Source organism: Accipiter gentilis, chromosome 6, assembly GCF_929443795.1.
Source record: "Accipiter gentilis chromosome 6, bAccGen1.1, whole genome shotgun sequence".
NCBI classification, from domain to species: domain Eukaryota; kingdom Metazoa; phylum Chordata; class Aves; order Accipitriformes; family Accipitridae; genus Astur; species Astur gentilis.
In genome coordinates, this window is record NC_064885.1 from 38647577 (window position 1) to 38661054 (window position 13478).

General features: G+C 47.2%; 1 protein-coding gene across 5 annotated transcripts in view; it reads left to right on the forward strand.

Annotated features, from left to right (window-relative positions):
• PLD1 (phospholipase D1) overlaps positions 1-13478 on the forward strand; it is a 74616-nt gene that overhangs the window by 18082 nt on the left and 43056 nt on the right. For all 5 annotated transcript variants that reach the window (XM_049803978.1, XM_049803981.1, XM_049803979.1 and 2 more), the window contains 5 exons: positions 7971-8156; positions 8491-8618; positions 8913-9058; positions 9897-10005; positions 11598-11663. In XM_049803978.1, the coding sequence (XP_049659935.1) occupies positions 8003-8156; positions 8491-8618; positions 8913-9058; positions 9897-10005; positions 11598-11663 (603 nt within the window). In that variant the 5' untranslated portion in view covers positions 7971-8002. The remainder of the gene's footprint in view (positions 1-7970; positions 8157-8490; positions 8619-8912; positions 9059-9896; positions 10006-11597; positions 11664-13478) is intronic.

Below are 13478 nucleotides of genomic sequence, written 5' to 3' on the forward strand. Positions count from 1 at the left end.
CCCCGGAGGATGCGCAGCATGAGGTGCCAGTGCCGTACTTGTACGTTCTTGTCCGTGCCCGAGGAATCCAAAACACGGCAATGAAAAAACATGTGAAGGGCTGGCATTAATCACTGATAAATACCTATCGGCTTCCCCAGGAGAGCGGAGGCTGTGCTCAGGGTGCGCTGCCGGGGAGCGGGAGCAACCAGCACGTCGGCGTGAGATCAGCAGCCGCTGCTCATCCGTGGATGTTTATGTTTTTCCTTCTGCTGTTCCGGAAAGCAAATAAAATGAGTCCTTGGGAAGCGCCTGACGCTTAGGCTGGTCCTGGGCGTGGGGAGAAAGGCAGCACGGAGGGGTTTTCTGACTACGGCGGTGGGTTAGTCACCGCGGAATGACAGCGCTGCCCGCTGTGATGACCGGTGCCTTACCTCATTGTTTCCCTTGACTTGCCTGGTTTTTTTGTTGTGTTTTCCCTAGCACGAACGCTGGGGGACGGATGCTGCGGAACCCAGGGCAGGGGCAGAAGGGGCTCTGCCCTGGTACAGAGAGCGCAGCAGGGACTTCCATAGATTTACCTGTTATTTCCAGGCAATCTCAGTCTTGAAACGTCTCATCCCCTGTTGCAAACTAGCCGCGTGGATTCCCATGACTTAGCTTTTCCTCCGAGCAGGCTAGTGGCTTGGCAGTAAGCCTCACGTGGAAGGGACTATGGAAATCAATAAAGCAGGACCAGAGAACTGTGCTGCAGTCGTTAAAGTGGGAAGTGCTAATTAGCTCCTGCTTTTAAAGGTATTACTATTAAATGTAGGAACTTTGTGAGAATAATTGTTTTGGAAACAGTGTTTTAAAATACTTTGGTTTTATCAGGATTGGGACAAAGATAAGAAATTTAGGTCAGGAGGATGTCTGAACATGATGTTTATTGTTGATTTGGATTTGTACTTCAGTTCTTTTCCAGCTCCAGATCTTTCCAGGGTGGGAGCAATGCTTTGGTTCTTATTCAAGGGTTGTTTTGTGTGTTTTAAAGAATAAGCCCTAATCTTCTTGCGCTGTCCCTGTAGTATGAGCACCCAGAAGGGCAGATTTTCAGGAGACATCTCCACGTGCCATGCTGGCCGCTTGCTCATCTGGCTAAATGGCTTCTGTGTGCTGAACTTAAGAGCAGGGTTAAGTAATTGCTGAGCATTTTTGAAGCCTGCTGTCTTTTAATGTCATACTTAGGGAATGTAATATGCTACCCACGAGAGCCCTTGGATTTTGATTAAGTAGTGGGAGAGGGTATATTGAAAAATAAAATTAGTGTGTGTCTTTTTTGCAAGGTATGGGTATGTGGTTTTCCTGGGCTGGAAAAGCAGCACCCTCTTCGCAGATGCTGGCAGGGACCCCAAGCCAGGGGGACATTTCCCGGCTGCTCGCTGGAGATCTGACACTTGCCAAGGACTGTGGAAGGAAGGTGTGCCGGGGCATAAATCCGGGGGTGATGACAAGCCTGGCTTCTCCTGGGGGATGCAAATAACCCCTCAAAGAGGGCTCTTGTCTGCCAAAAGTATTTATCCGTGAAGGAGTGGTCCAAAGCTAACTTTGGGTTTAAGATGTGATGAACTAGGAACTATCTAGGTGGAAAAGATTGATCGCCACCAGGCAGGGCAAATAGCTGTTGAGGGCATCGTGCATAGGATTTGCTTGGCATCTTGTCTGGGCTCTCAGTGCCTGTATGGCACCCAGGCTGCTGGCAGCAGCAGGAGGAGAGATGAAATTCACAGCGCAAGTCATTTGGGTGTTGTTTTGGTTTTGGTTTTTTTTTTCTTTTCAATAATGTCATCTCATTGCACTGTTTTAGCCCGAGCTGCCAGGGAGACTTGCGTGAGTCCCACCACCGGCGCTGCTGGCAGGATGAAAACCAAGGATGGGAACAGAGGTTGATTGTCACAGCCCTTGCCAAAAAGGTCACTGTACTGGGAGAGATGTCATGAGAACTGGAATAAGGGTAACTTTGAGAGATTACAGCATTTCTCGCTGTGGGGATGGGAGTTGATGTAGAGCATCAAACCCTGGGAGGTGTTAGCAGGGAAATGCCTGTTTTTACTGGATGTATTTTCTCTTCCCTCCTCCTCTCTTTCCCAAATGAAGGCTTTCTCGGTTTCATAGCTCTGCGTGGTGCTCCTCAGCACCATAATCTCGTTAACGAGCAGCGATTATCTGAGGTCGTTGCAGGTCTGCCACGATACATGTAAAAGAATAAATTTAGGCTGACCAAATTTTAGGTAGTCTGTGCTATTACCAGGTGCATACATTTTCATGTAAGGACTTGAATGTCTTCAAAATACAGGACTGTTCATGAATATTTACTAAAATACACATTTTCTGCCTTTCGGTTTCCATGCCTTTAAAGCTGTGCTTTTGTTGTCCTATGCAACTGTGTGGATTGTCCGGCTCATAGTTCACAAAGGAGTTTCACCGTGTTTAGTGCATACAGGAAACTCATGGGGGGTTACAAAAGCGACCCAGCCTTGGGTTGCCTTGAGGTCCTGTCTCCCTGGGTTTTCTGATAAACCCTAAACTAAACAGGGCGGTGGCTGCGCCATTCGAAGAACCAAAACCTGAACTGAGCCTTGAAATCCTGTAACAAATAGTATGCCCTGAGTCTCAATCCAACCACTATAGTGTTGCTGAGGAAGTAGGGTAAAAAACCCCCAAAACCTGGATGGCTTCAGCTTCAGTTTCATATGACAACCTTGTGTATTAAAACAATCACAGACCAGCAAAGGAAAGGTAAGGGGAAACTCCACTCAGATATATGTAATCCATTTAGGCATATATCATAATCCACTCAGACATAGTCATACACACCATTCCACAAGTCAGGGGATAAAAACTCTAAGATTCAGGTTGGAAATGGAGGAGTCACTTCTCCAACTATACAGTTGGCTTGTGAAGGAAACCCTTCCCCTCTTTGGTTGGGACACAGGTTGAGGTAACTTCCCTGGGATTGAGAGCCCTTACCTGGAGGGGTAAGTGAATATTGTTTATGCTTTAAGTTTGTGGTTGTCTGTGAATTGCTTGTGGTTGTAATAATGTAGTACTCTTGCCTTAAAAAATTGCAATAGTGCATTCCTCCATTGTATCTGTAAAACCTGCAATAGTAGCCTGTTAAGTCTGTAAGTGAAGTTCAAATAAATCATTTGCTTGAACCTTGCAGTTAAGTCTGCAAGTGAAGTTCAAGTAGTTTGCTTGAACCTTGCAGTTAAGTCCTTTTCTGTCACAGCAACAAGTAGAAAAACCGTTTCTTTAGCGAAGGCTGGGATTGTCATATGATCCCCTAAGTAATAACTTGGGGTTAAAGCATAACCAAAATGGTAAATAACAAAAATAGATATTGGGCTTGCAAAGTTGCAGGGTTGAGCTAGGGGGTTGCAATATATTCACAAGGGCTCAGGGATTAATATAATTAATTTTGATTTTTACAGTAATTTTTCCTGTAGTTGAAACCTTGATTCTTGGTGTAGTCCCTGTTTCCAATGCATGTATTTTACTGGTTCAAGACGTTTGGGGCCCGAGTGCTGTGGGGACAGCCCAGTGAAGAAAGCCTAAGTTGTGTTTGGAAGAGGAAATAATTAATCCAAAAAGTGGGCTGGCCAAAGGTGGTGTCAGCAGTGCTTGTGGGGGTTTTAGTATATTTTTTTCCCCTCTTTCAATTTTTTACTGTATCCCTTTTTTTCCTTGTTTGTTTATTCTTTCCAAAGTTTTCCTTTACCGCTGACTTTTTTTTTCATTGTTTTTTCCTCCTTGCTGCTTTTCCACTGGCAGACTGAGCCAGATAAAGCCGGAGCAGCGCCTTCCCTCTGTTAATATGCGGCAGGTTTGGGTATGTGGGTGCTGGGGGTCTCTGGAGGGAGCTGGGGTGTCTGTTCTTTCTCCCCTGCCCCGGGAAGGTCAATAAGGGCAGCCTGTCCTTACGGACCTCCAGCCCTGGAGACTCTTCCTTGGACAGTCCCATGCCTTTGCCATCAGACAGGGTTTTTCTCCCTAGTCTTTGCTTTAAACCTGCAATTCAGAGCAATTATCTCTTGTCCATCCTGCTCGCTGCAGTCTTCTACAGGCTTGCAGACTGCTGTTGTGTTTCCTCCAAGTCTCTTCTTTCTCTCAGTCCGGAGACTGTGTTCTCACGGGTCAAGTGCTTTAGAGCTGACTCTTCCCATCTTCTGTGCCGTATCTTCCTTTTTGGCTTGCAGGCAGTAGCCCTGTTTGTGCATTTTGGCATGATTTGTGCCTTTGTTCTGACTGCCGGTTCTCGACCCACTGAACCCCGGCTATTTTTCTTGGTTTTCCTCTTTTTTTTTTCTTCTTCTTTTTTTCCTTTAACCAACTGCTGCCTAATTGCTATCCTGGATGGCAACAGCTAAATACTGAAACGTAGCACTTGTTTCTAATAAATTTCATCCTGTTATTTCCACCCTCCCACAATTTGCCAGTATCGTTTGAGTTCTCTCTGTCCTTCATGTAATAGCAGCCTCCAAAGCAGACATTATCAGCAAGTTTTAGGAGCCCATTCTCCAGTCCATCATTAGTGGCAGCAGCGAGTGGCATTGGATAGACGGGGCCTTCTTGGTGCAGCCCTTCTATTTTGCCGCTGAATCACGGATAACCGCGTTTGGCATGTGTTTGCACCCAGCCTGAGGCAGATTAACCCGGGGCGCATTCCTCAGCTTGCTGATGGGAATGCAGACAGCGTCTGCGTGGAAACTCTGGCCGAGAGGTGAAATAGCTCTTACCCAGCAGAGCCGTATAAAGCAATTTGCAGAAGCTTGCAGAGGGACGTGGAACGTCCCGTCTTTCCAGCTGACCCCCCCGTGTTGCCCTCCCTGCCTGGGGCTGGGTTTGCCCCGTGCCCTCCGGCTCGGGGGGAGCTCAGCCGCTGCCCGGCGTCGTGGGGCTTCTGGCGGGGCCATAGGCAAGTCACGTTTTTCCCTCTCGAGCCCATAATCTGGCTCTAATCTCGACGGGGTGAAGCTTGCTGCTGGGACGGACTCAGGTCCAAGTTTGGACCGTGCTTTATCCCAGGATTTGTCGGTGCCAGCTGTGAAAACAGCTTTAGCTTTAAAAAAAAAAAAAAAAAAAAATCCTGAGTTATGCAGCCCTGCTGTGGTCCTTAGCAAATAATTGTTGCATACACTGGTTAATTGTTTATCCATTAACCGACTGCGTCAATTAATCTGACAAGAGGAGCCCGGCTGTACCTGGCACAGGGAGGAGGAGGAGGAGGGAGGATGCACACGCTTGCCGTGTTGGCTCCTGTCCACCCGCTCTTCCTCCAGCCCTGTTGATGTGGTATTTGGCTGCTGGTTTCCTTCAAATGTAACTGCTGGCATGGCATGTACAAAGTGTGTTTGGGCTCGTGTTCTCTCTGACCGTGGAAAACCTCTTCTTTTGGAAAGTGCGTTAAGTTGCTGAGCAGGAGCATCTCTTCAGACTGGAGCCAAAAAAAAACCCCAAACTGTGTTTTGTTTCTAAATGTGAATACAGACAGAAGAAGCACAAAGCACGATGGTGCTTTATTTCCAGCTAGAGATGGGCAAAAAAGTTCTTCGCGTGGAGTGCCGAGTGGGAAATAAAATAGGATTTTATTGTACGTGTCGGTGCAGAGTGGGGAAGTGCTGGGGCAGCTCTGGGCTCCCCCCTGATACTCCCCGGGGTTATTTGGGAAAGCCGGGCAGTGTGGCCTTCCTCCTGGGAACGCTATTTATGTATGCTTGCTTTCTAGGGAGAAAAATCAAACATCCGAAGGCAGTCTATATCTGGTGGAATGACTTCACTGCTAGAAGAAAATAAAAATGTACCTTATGCTCTCTTGAGTAATTCCAGTCCCCTGCAGTATGTTGTTAGTAATAGGTAAAGTGTAAAGCTTCTGACAGCGAGAATTGGTTTGCCATCGAGGTGCGGGGCAGCGTTAATGCCAAATTCCAGCTGCAGGGAGCTTGTGCAAACTGAGTAGAGCAGGGGTAACATCAGTGGCTTGGTCGTCCCATGTTTCAGTGTATCTCCATCTGTGAGGATTAATGCAAATTCCTTTTTTGCCCTCCCTGGGCAGAAGGGGAGGGAGGTAGCCGGGAGTATACGTGTGTAGGTTTGTGTTTGAATTATTCAGGCGGATCTCTTGAAATGACATGCCAACCCAGCAAGCCCCCAGTCCTGTCCTAAACCCTTCTGGGCTGTGGTGGCCACTGGTAGAGGGTGGCAGAGCCACCAAGACCCTCGGAGCCCTCGCTCCTGAGATGAAGCTGTTGATTCTGCATTTACTTTGGTATAAGAGAAGAGATTGACCCAGTTTTTCTTGATTCAAGTCTGTGTGCAAATGGATATTATTTTTTTTATGTCTGAAGGCAGCTGATTTTAACATGTTTTTGGGCTTACGTGATACCAGCCTTATGTAGTAATAAAATTATGTACTTGTTTCAAGAGGAAACGATAACAAAGAATGTTCTTTCAAAAGCAGCTGAACACATGAGGTATTAAAATGTTAAATTATTTCCAAATTACGGCATATCCAGTTCTTTCTATGGAGCTCACTCAAGAATAAGTGCACAGTGTACTTTGCAGAATTTAACATCAGAAATGTCGCACTTTTTTTTTTTTAAATCATTCTTTTGCACAATGTAAGAGCTTCCACGAGTATAAATGGGCATCCTTGTATTGGCTTCTGTAAAATGTTGCCAGTTTGTCCCGTCCGTATTTTTTTCAGCATAGCTGTCAAGCTGTGACATTTATTGCAGAGCAGAACAAAGATCGAAGGGACTTTTTATCATGGAGATGCCCAGGAGCTGTCTCTTGGCTGCATGCAGGGACCAGCAGCTGGGTCCGCAGCCCCACGGTGAGTTGCAGAGTCTGGAGGAGGAGGAAGAAGCAGCAGCTTGGCAAAAACTCACAAGCGCTGAAAGCTTGTGCCAGTGTTAGTGGATGTGCCTCTCATCTATTTCCCCACCTCCCCTTAATTTTTTTTCCTAATTTTATTTTTTTCCCTAATATTATTTTTTTCCTAATTTTTTTCCTGATTTTATTTTTTTTCCTAATTTTATTTTCTTTTCTTCTTCCTTCCCCGTTTTTGTCCTGATTCAGACTCCTGGCATGGGTGGATGAGGATAAAGGTGGGATGTGCTGTAGTCATCAGTGCCCAACCCTCTCCAGGTACCACTGCCTTCCCAGTGCCCCCTGTCCCCATCCCGAAGAGGCAGTGGGCCGGTCCCCTGCAGCCACCTGGGCTGTATAAGGGGTTCGAGCTCCCTGGGGGGGGCTGATGGAGGGGGGAACCACAAGGACGAGCTGCAGCCTTCACCCGTGTTGCTCGCAGGCATTCGTGTAAGGTGCATAGAAATAGAGGAAATCTTAATAATTCCAGGAGCTTATATCGCTTGTTCAATCAAAGGGAGAACACTTAACAAAAAATGTCTGCTGATTTTCTGAGTGAGCTTTTCCTCTGTGCAGCCTAACTTGGGAAACCCAGTGTCGTGTGGATTAAGTCTGGGATTTGGCCAGGCGTTAATATGGTTTGTGCTTTTTCTGGTGCGTCGTCGTTATTACAGAGCTAGCCGAGATGATCAGGCGAGTTGATGCAGAAACTTCCTTGCTTTCCCTTTGAAATCAAGATGTGAAGGTACTTCTAAGCCAAAACCAACCCCTTGCAGGTTTTTGTAGCTGGAAAGTGAAATATTCTGTAGTTTCCATTTTAAAGTACAACTGGAGCATCTGAGTCCGGTGGTCGCTGGCATCGGGGGAAATTTTCTCTTGTAGCCTGAAGCTACCTGTGCTTTTTCTCTGCTCTGGGCGGTGGTCTCCTGCAGCTGCTGGGCTGAGGGTTTTGCATCGGGGTCTTAGGATGGGAATAGTTGGGAGGAATGTGGGTAAGGGGCTGGAGGGTTCCCCTCTGCCCCGGTGTGCTAAGGCGTTGCAGAGGGGATGATGACGGCCCCACTCCTTCCTCTCCTCCCCAGTGCCCCCTGGCTCCGGTGCGTGGGTCCCTGACATGTCCCTGAGAGCCGACAGCCATGCAGCTACGTCGACGCTGAGGAAGATCGCTGCAGACATGAGTAACATCATCGAGAGCCTGGACACCAGGGAGCTCCACTTCGATGGGGAGGAGGTCGACGCAGAGGTGCTAAATGACCCAAAAGGCACTGGTGAGTTGACACCCGTACGTTCTCGCCCCATGTCCTGCCTAGATTTAATAATCGATAATCTGTTGACAGATAGGGTACAATCCAAGTGGTTTTACCAAGCCTAGCCACCGACCCTGGTTTAGGACCAGGAGGCATTACTCTTAGCACTTGAGCTCTTCAAGTCCCTTCTGTGAAAGCTGGTGTTTAAGTTCTCTTAAAACCTGGTCTATTTTAGGGGAATTAACGCTGCTGCGTAAATACTCCCGTATTAAAGTATTGCAGCTATCTGCTGGCTTTCCTGCCCTTGTTGCTCGTTACGAGGCTGTTGAACTAACGGGGTTTGTGGTCCTTCCAGCATGCATTCCCTTCTCTGCCATCTATCACACCCATGGGTTCAAAGAGCCGGGCACGCAGACGTACCTCACGGGATGTCCTGTTCGAGTGCGCGTGTTGGAAGTTGAACGCTTTACTTCCACAAAGAAGGTCAGAACTTCCAGAAATTTAATTTGATTTCCATAGAACTGTGTAAAAATGCTGTTTGTGGCTAATTTTGCGCTTGCTTGTTCATGGGCTGAGGAAGCAGGAATACCTGAGTCTCAGCAAATGATTAAGAGAGAAGGTTACCTGTCTGTTTATAAAACCTAACAAAGCCAAACAAGAAATTGTGAGACAGAATGATCCTTAAGTAAAGTTGAATGAGGGCTCTTTAGATGAGCAGCTGCAGGAAAATTACTCGTTTCAAGGCTGCATCCCTTGTGGTGGTGGTCTCCTCTGCAGGTACCGAGCCCCAACGTTTACACCATCGAGCTGACCCATGAAGAGTTCACCTGGCAGGTAAAAAGGAAGTTCAAGCACTTCCAGGAGTTTCACAGGGAGCTGCTGAGGTACAAAGCCTTCGTGCGCATCCCTATCCCTACCAGGAGGTGAGTGTGCAGCCCTGCAGATGCGGTGGGCTTTGGCAAGATGTGATCTTCTCTTCTCTTTTAAGAGCATATCAGTTTGGCTTCACTGATCCCATTTACTTCACTTGGAAGGAGGAGAGGGCAGAAGAATTTAGTCTCTACAAATATTTAGTAGCTATAATAAAAATAGTTAATCTCTACGTATTTAGCAGCTATAGTCTATGTGGCGCAAGCATCTCTCTGCTGATGCAGAAAGCACGTTGGGTCCCGGGTCATCAGCTTTGGAGCTGAATTTGCCTCAAACTTGGGGAAGGGTTATGCTAACGCTAATGGAAATTGATGCTCTGTGGCTTTTTGCCAGCGTGGGCTGGATGTGGGAGGTATGGGGGTCCCTGGCATGGGTGGTCAGCCCTGCCCAGACTGGCCTTGGTGCTCATGGTGGCTGGAAGCATAAGGGGAAAGAGAAGTGGGAAGAGAAAAGGCAAGAGCCTCCCGATGTGGAGAAATGTGGGGAGGTGATATTAGGAGAGGTGAAATTGTCAGGGGCTAAAGGCTGGGAGAACATAATGCCCTAAAAATAGGTTTTAGGCTCCCTGGCCTTTTAAGGGCAAAAGGGGACCCTCAAAAAATCAAACTCTGATATTTCTGTGTTGTATTTCTGTTTGTGAGCCAGTTGCAGCACACTGGCTTCTTAAATGAATCCACGCTTGCTTTTTTTTTGGCTTTCCTGCCCACCCATCTCAGTTTTTAAGAGCTCGGATAGGAAAAATAAAAGCACTGCAGAAGAAGGGTTACGTATCGAGGCATGTACACACTCACAGCACTTAGCCTTGACACCAGGGTTTGTTTTTCCTTCCAGTCACACGGTAAGAAGACAATCCATCAAAAGGGGAGAACCAAGGCAGATGCCGAGTCTGCCGCACACCGCGGAGAGCACGGTGCGGGAAGAACACTTCTCCAGCCGGAGGGTAAGTGCCCGGCTCGGTGTGCGGGGACTGGAGGGATGCTCTGGGGGGGCTTCTGAGGTGCAGAGATGCCAGGCAGGTTGCTTGCAAAGCCACGCGCTGTCAAAGCCCTTGTTTTATTGCCATTAAAGTCTTTTGCTTGACAAACTTAGGCTTTGACAAGTCCAGCTGTAACGCCAAATTCTCCTCTGCGCAAAGAGGAGGATGCTGCTCCCGGGGTTCACACGGGTGAAGTTTTCGTCTGCAGTTGAGGAAAACCACAGTGCCGAGAGTGGCGGTTCCCCTCCTCCCACCTGCTCCAATTTAAAGATAGAAGAGCCAGTTCACAGAGTCGGGTTGCGTGATGGGAGGCAGCCCCGTGGCCATCAAAATCTGAGAGATTTCAGTTCTGTCCCCCTCTGAAAGAGGAGATGACAGTCAGGCTCTTGATGCTGAAGTGGGTAATTTTAGCCGAGGCACATGTGTTCTGTGTAACTTCATCAGATGTTAACAGATGGGCCCTTCTATGAAGAGGGCGGATGTCTTCCTACCTCTTCATCGCAGCTTTGCTGTTTGTGAAGAAAAAAAAAAAAGGAGCCTGTAAAAAGCCATGTTTGTTCACCCTGTGCTTATCGTTCTCTTTCTGCTGTTCACTCCTTCCCTGAGCTTTCTGCTGCTGAAGGCTCAAGTCCCAAAAGGTTGTGTCTCGTGGCTGTGCAGTGCAGATAACCCTCCCTGCTGTGCACGGCTTTGCTGCTGTGCGGGGAGTTTCAGGAGAGAGGTGTTGGTTTAAAAGAGGAAGAAAAATGTTTTCTAGCTCCCTTCCCCCCTGCCACTGCCTTGGTTTCCTTGTGGGAACCCCACAGCTTTCACCATGGGGATGTATATCCCTGCTGCCCAGCTGGGTAGCTCAGTGCTGCGATGCTAACACTGAGAAGGACGAAGGTCCCGATGGCATTTGTTTCTTCTCGGTTTCTTTTGTGTCCTGTAGGACTCTGCCCAGCTTCCCATGCCCAAACAGCTTAATCTCTTCTTTGCCCAGTTACCATGAGGATGGGAAGAGATTTCTCTCTCCTGTAATGGGTTTTCCTCCCTTCCCCTCCTGGACAGGGAGGACGGGATCTCCAAAGACTGGTGGTCCGGCCACTGCCCTCTCTGTGGCTTTCGGACAGGGCAGCATGGTCACCGTGCTCCTCACCTCGTGAACCTGGTGTTTAACCAAAACAGGCGTGCTCGATTGCGGCTGAGGCTGGGTTTCCCAACAAAGCTAATTCGTGTGGGTCAGAAACAGCAGGGACTGATTTTTGTATTTAAAATTGTTCTGAAACTTGGGCTCAGTCAAGAAAGTTGACCTCCAAAGTGATGGTGCCAAGGAACAGGTCTGCTGGTGGAAGGTACAAACACAGATCTGTGAACAGTAAACAACCTATGATAAAACTGTTTATGCTGCTGAGCTATAATCTTCTGTGAGCACATAATAATGTATTTATTTATCCATTCAAGCTGAAAAGCATGTCTGATTTCTTGATAGCTTCCTAATGCCAGACAGTTTGGTTGTGGGTTTTTTTCTTGAAAATTCCTGCATCTCATTTAAAGTTTCAATGTTTTAATTGTAGAAACAGCTGGAAGACTACTTGACAAAGATCCTAAAGATGCCGATGTACAGGAACTACCATGGAACAGTAAGTAGAAATTAGTTTGCTTAAATGCCTAAAGAATATTCGCTTTACAAGTGGTGAATTCGTTGGAAGAAGACATGCAGCTTATATAAGAAACATTTTACAGCTGTTTTGCAAGCAATTTGGCTTAGCTGGTTTCTCCAGCATGGATGTAATATGATTAAAACCAAAGGAAGAGAGTGAATGGCTCAGTCTTGGAGGTCACTGTTATAACACAGTGATAACTTTCGCCAGGTAGTCCAGTCCAGAAAGCTGATTATACATGTATGATGTAGTGGGTTTCTGTTTAATTCTGGGGAGCGTTTAAAATGATAAGCTGAAGTTTTAAATGCTTAAACAACTGGAGTCCAAACCATATTTGGAATCGCTCCTTCAGTCTGGGCTTTGTCTGCGGTCCTGGGTGCAAATTGGTCTCAGGTTCCTATTCTGCACAGTTTCACTGGACGTTGGTGACGCTGAGTTTGTATGAGTGATACCCATTCATCTCCGCAGGGATTTTGTCACTTCCAAAGGGAGATGGTAATTGGCTTATTTCCCCAAGTTGATGGGGTTTTTTGAAATGAGGAGAGATGTCAAATCCAACTTCAGGCCTATTTTAAGCAAAAATATTTCCTTTGAAAGCCATCCTCAAATGTTTCTTCAGTAGTCCTCACCTGTCACCCACAGCTGTAACATCTCCCTGGGATGGTAATTTATTTCCCCTTTTTTTGGCTGCATAATGACTGCGTTTCTCCATCTTTTGTATTATCAGCAAAACCCGATGCACGCATTGAGTAGCTGCAGAGCTTAGTGACATTTCTGAGCAAGGGGTGATAACTGGGAACATTTGGTTTTCAAACAAGCCAGAAATGTAGTCTGAACTTAGCAGCCAGTTCTTATCTTTGACTTTTGTTGTTGTTTGGTAGGTATTCTGCTCTTTTGCAGGATTTCAGTTGTGTGAGGATGTTGGGCAGCTCATAGCTGGATGTCGTGCCCGAAAGCTGTGTGCTGTTCTTGCAGAGCTCAGTGTGTTGAGCGCTGTTTGTTATATGGCGCAAAGTGCTCGTCCAATTTTGGCCATCGTGCTTTGGGTTGCAAGAAATCTTCAGACTCAGGCTGAGGGAGCTGTGTTCCTTGCAGAGTGCTGCTTTTGGGGACAGGCTGCGGAGCTTAAGTCCGATGCAGTCAAGAGCTGTTAGTCTGCATGTGGAAAATAGTTATCTTTTGTTCTAAGGCAAGATCGGGATAACTGGGCAATTTTGATCAGTAGCATATGCAAAGCGGGGAAGAGTTATTTTACAGCGCTGATCCGTCTTGTCACTATTAGGCATTGCTTTTTTTTTCGAATATTTTGGAGAATTTCTGCTCGTGTAGGAAAGTGGGTCATCTTCTGACTGGGCTGTGGTTCAAGGCTGGCTGCCGTGGTGGGGCAGTCCTGCCTTGTCCGGGCAGCTGTGGGGTGCTCCCCTCCTCCTGCGCTGAATCGCCCTTTTGTCCCCAGCCTTCCGAGCCAGATGTCACTTTGCACATAAATTCTCAGTTTATTGTTGGCTGTCACCGGGTTTGGCTGCAGCAAAGCGTTTGGCGAGGACTTTGCTGCTAATGGTGGCAGTGCCGCTAAGTGCAGCGGGTCCTGCAGGCGATGCTGGAAGAAAGCACGGGGAGAAAAATGTTTCCTTTAAAAAAAACCCACCAAAACAACCCCCACCGTTCTCAGACTAGAGACTAAAGTGAAGATTTCTGGCGGTTTCCTTGGAACTGTATTTGTCCTCCTTAGAAAAAAAAAAAAAAAAATATGAGGGCTTTACTCTTCCTATGGTTGAGAAGTCTTTTGCCTGG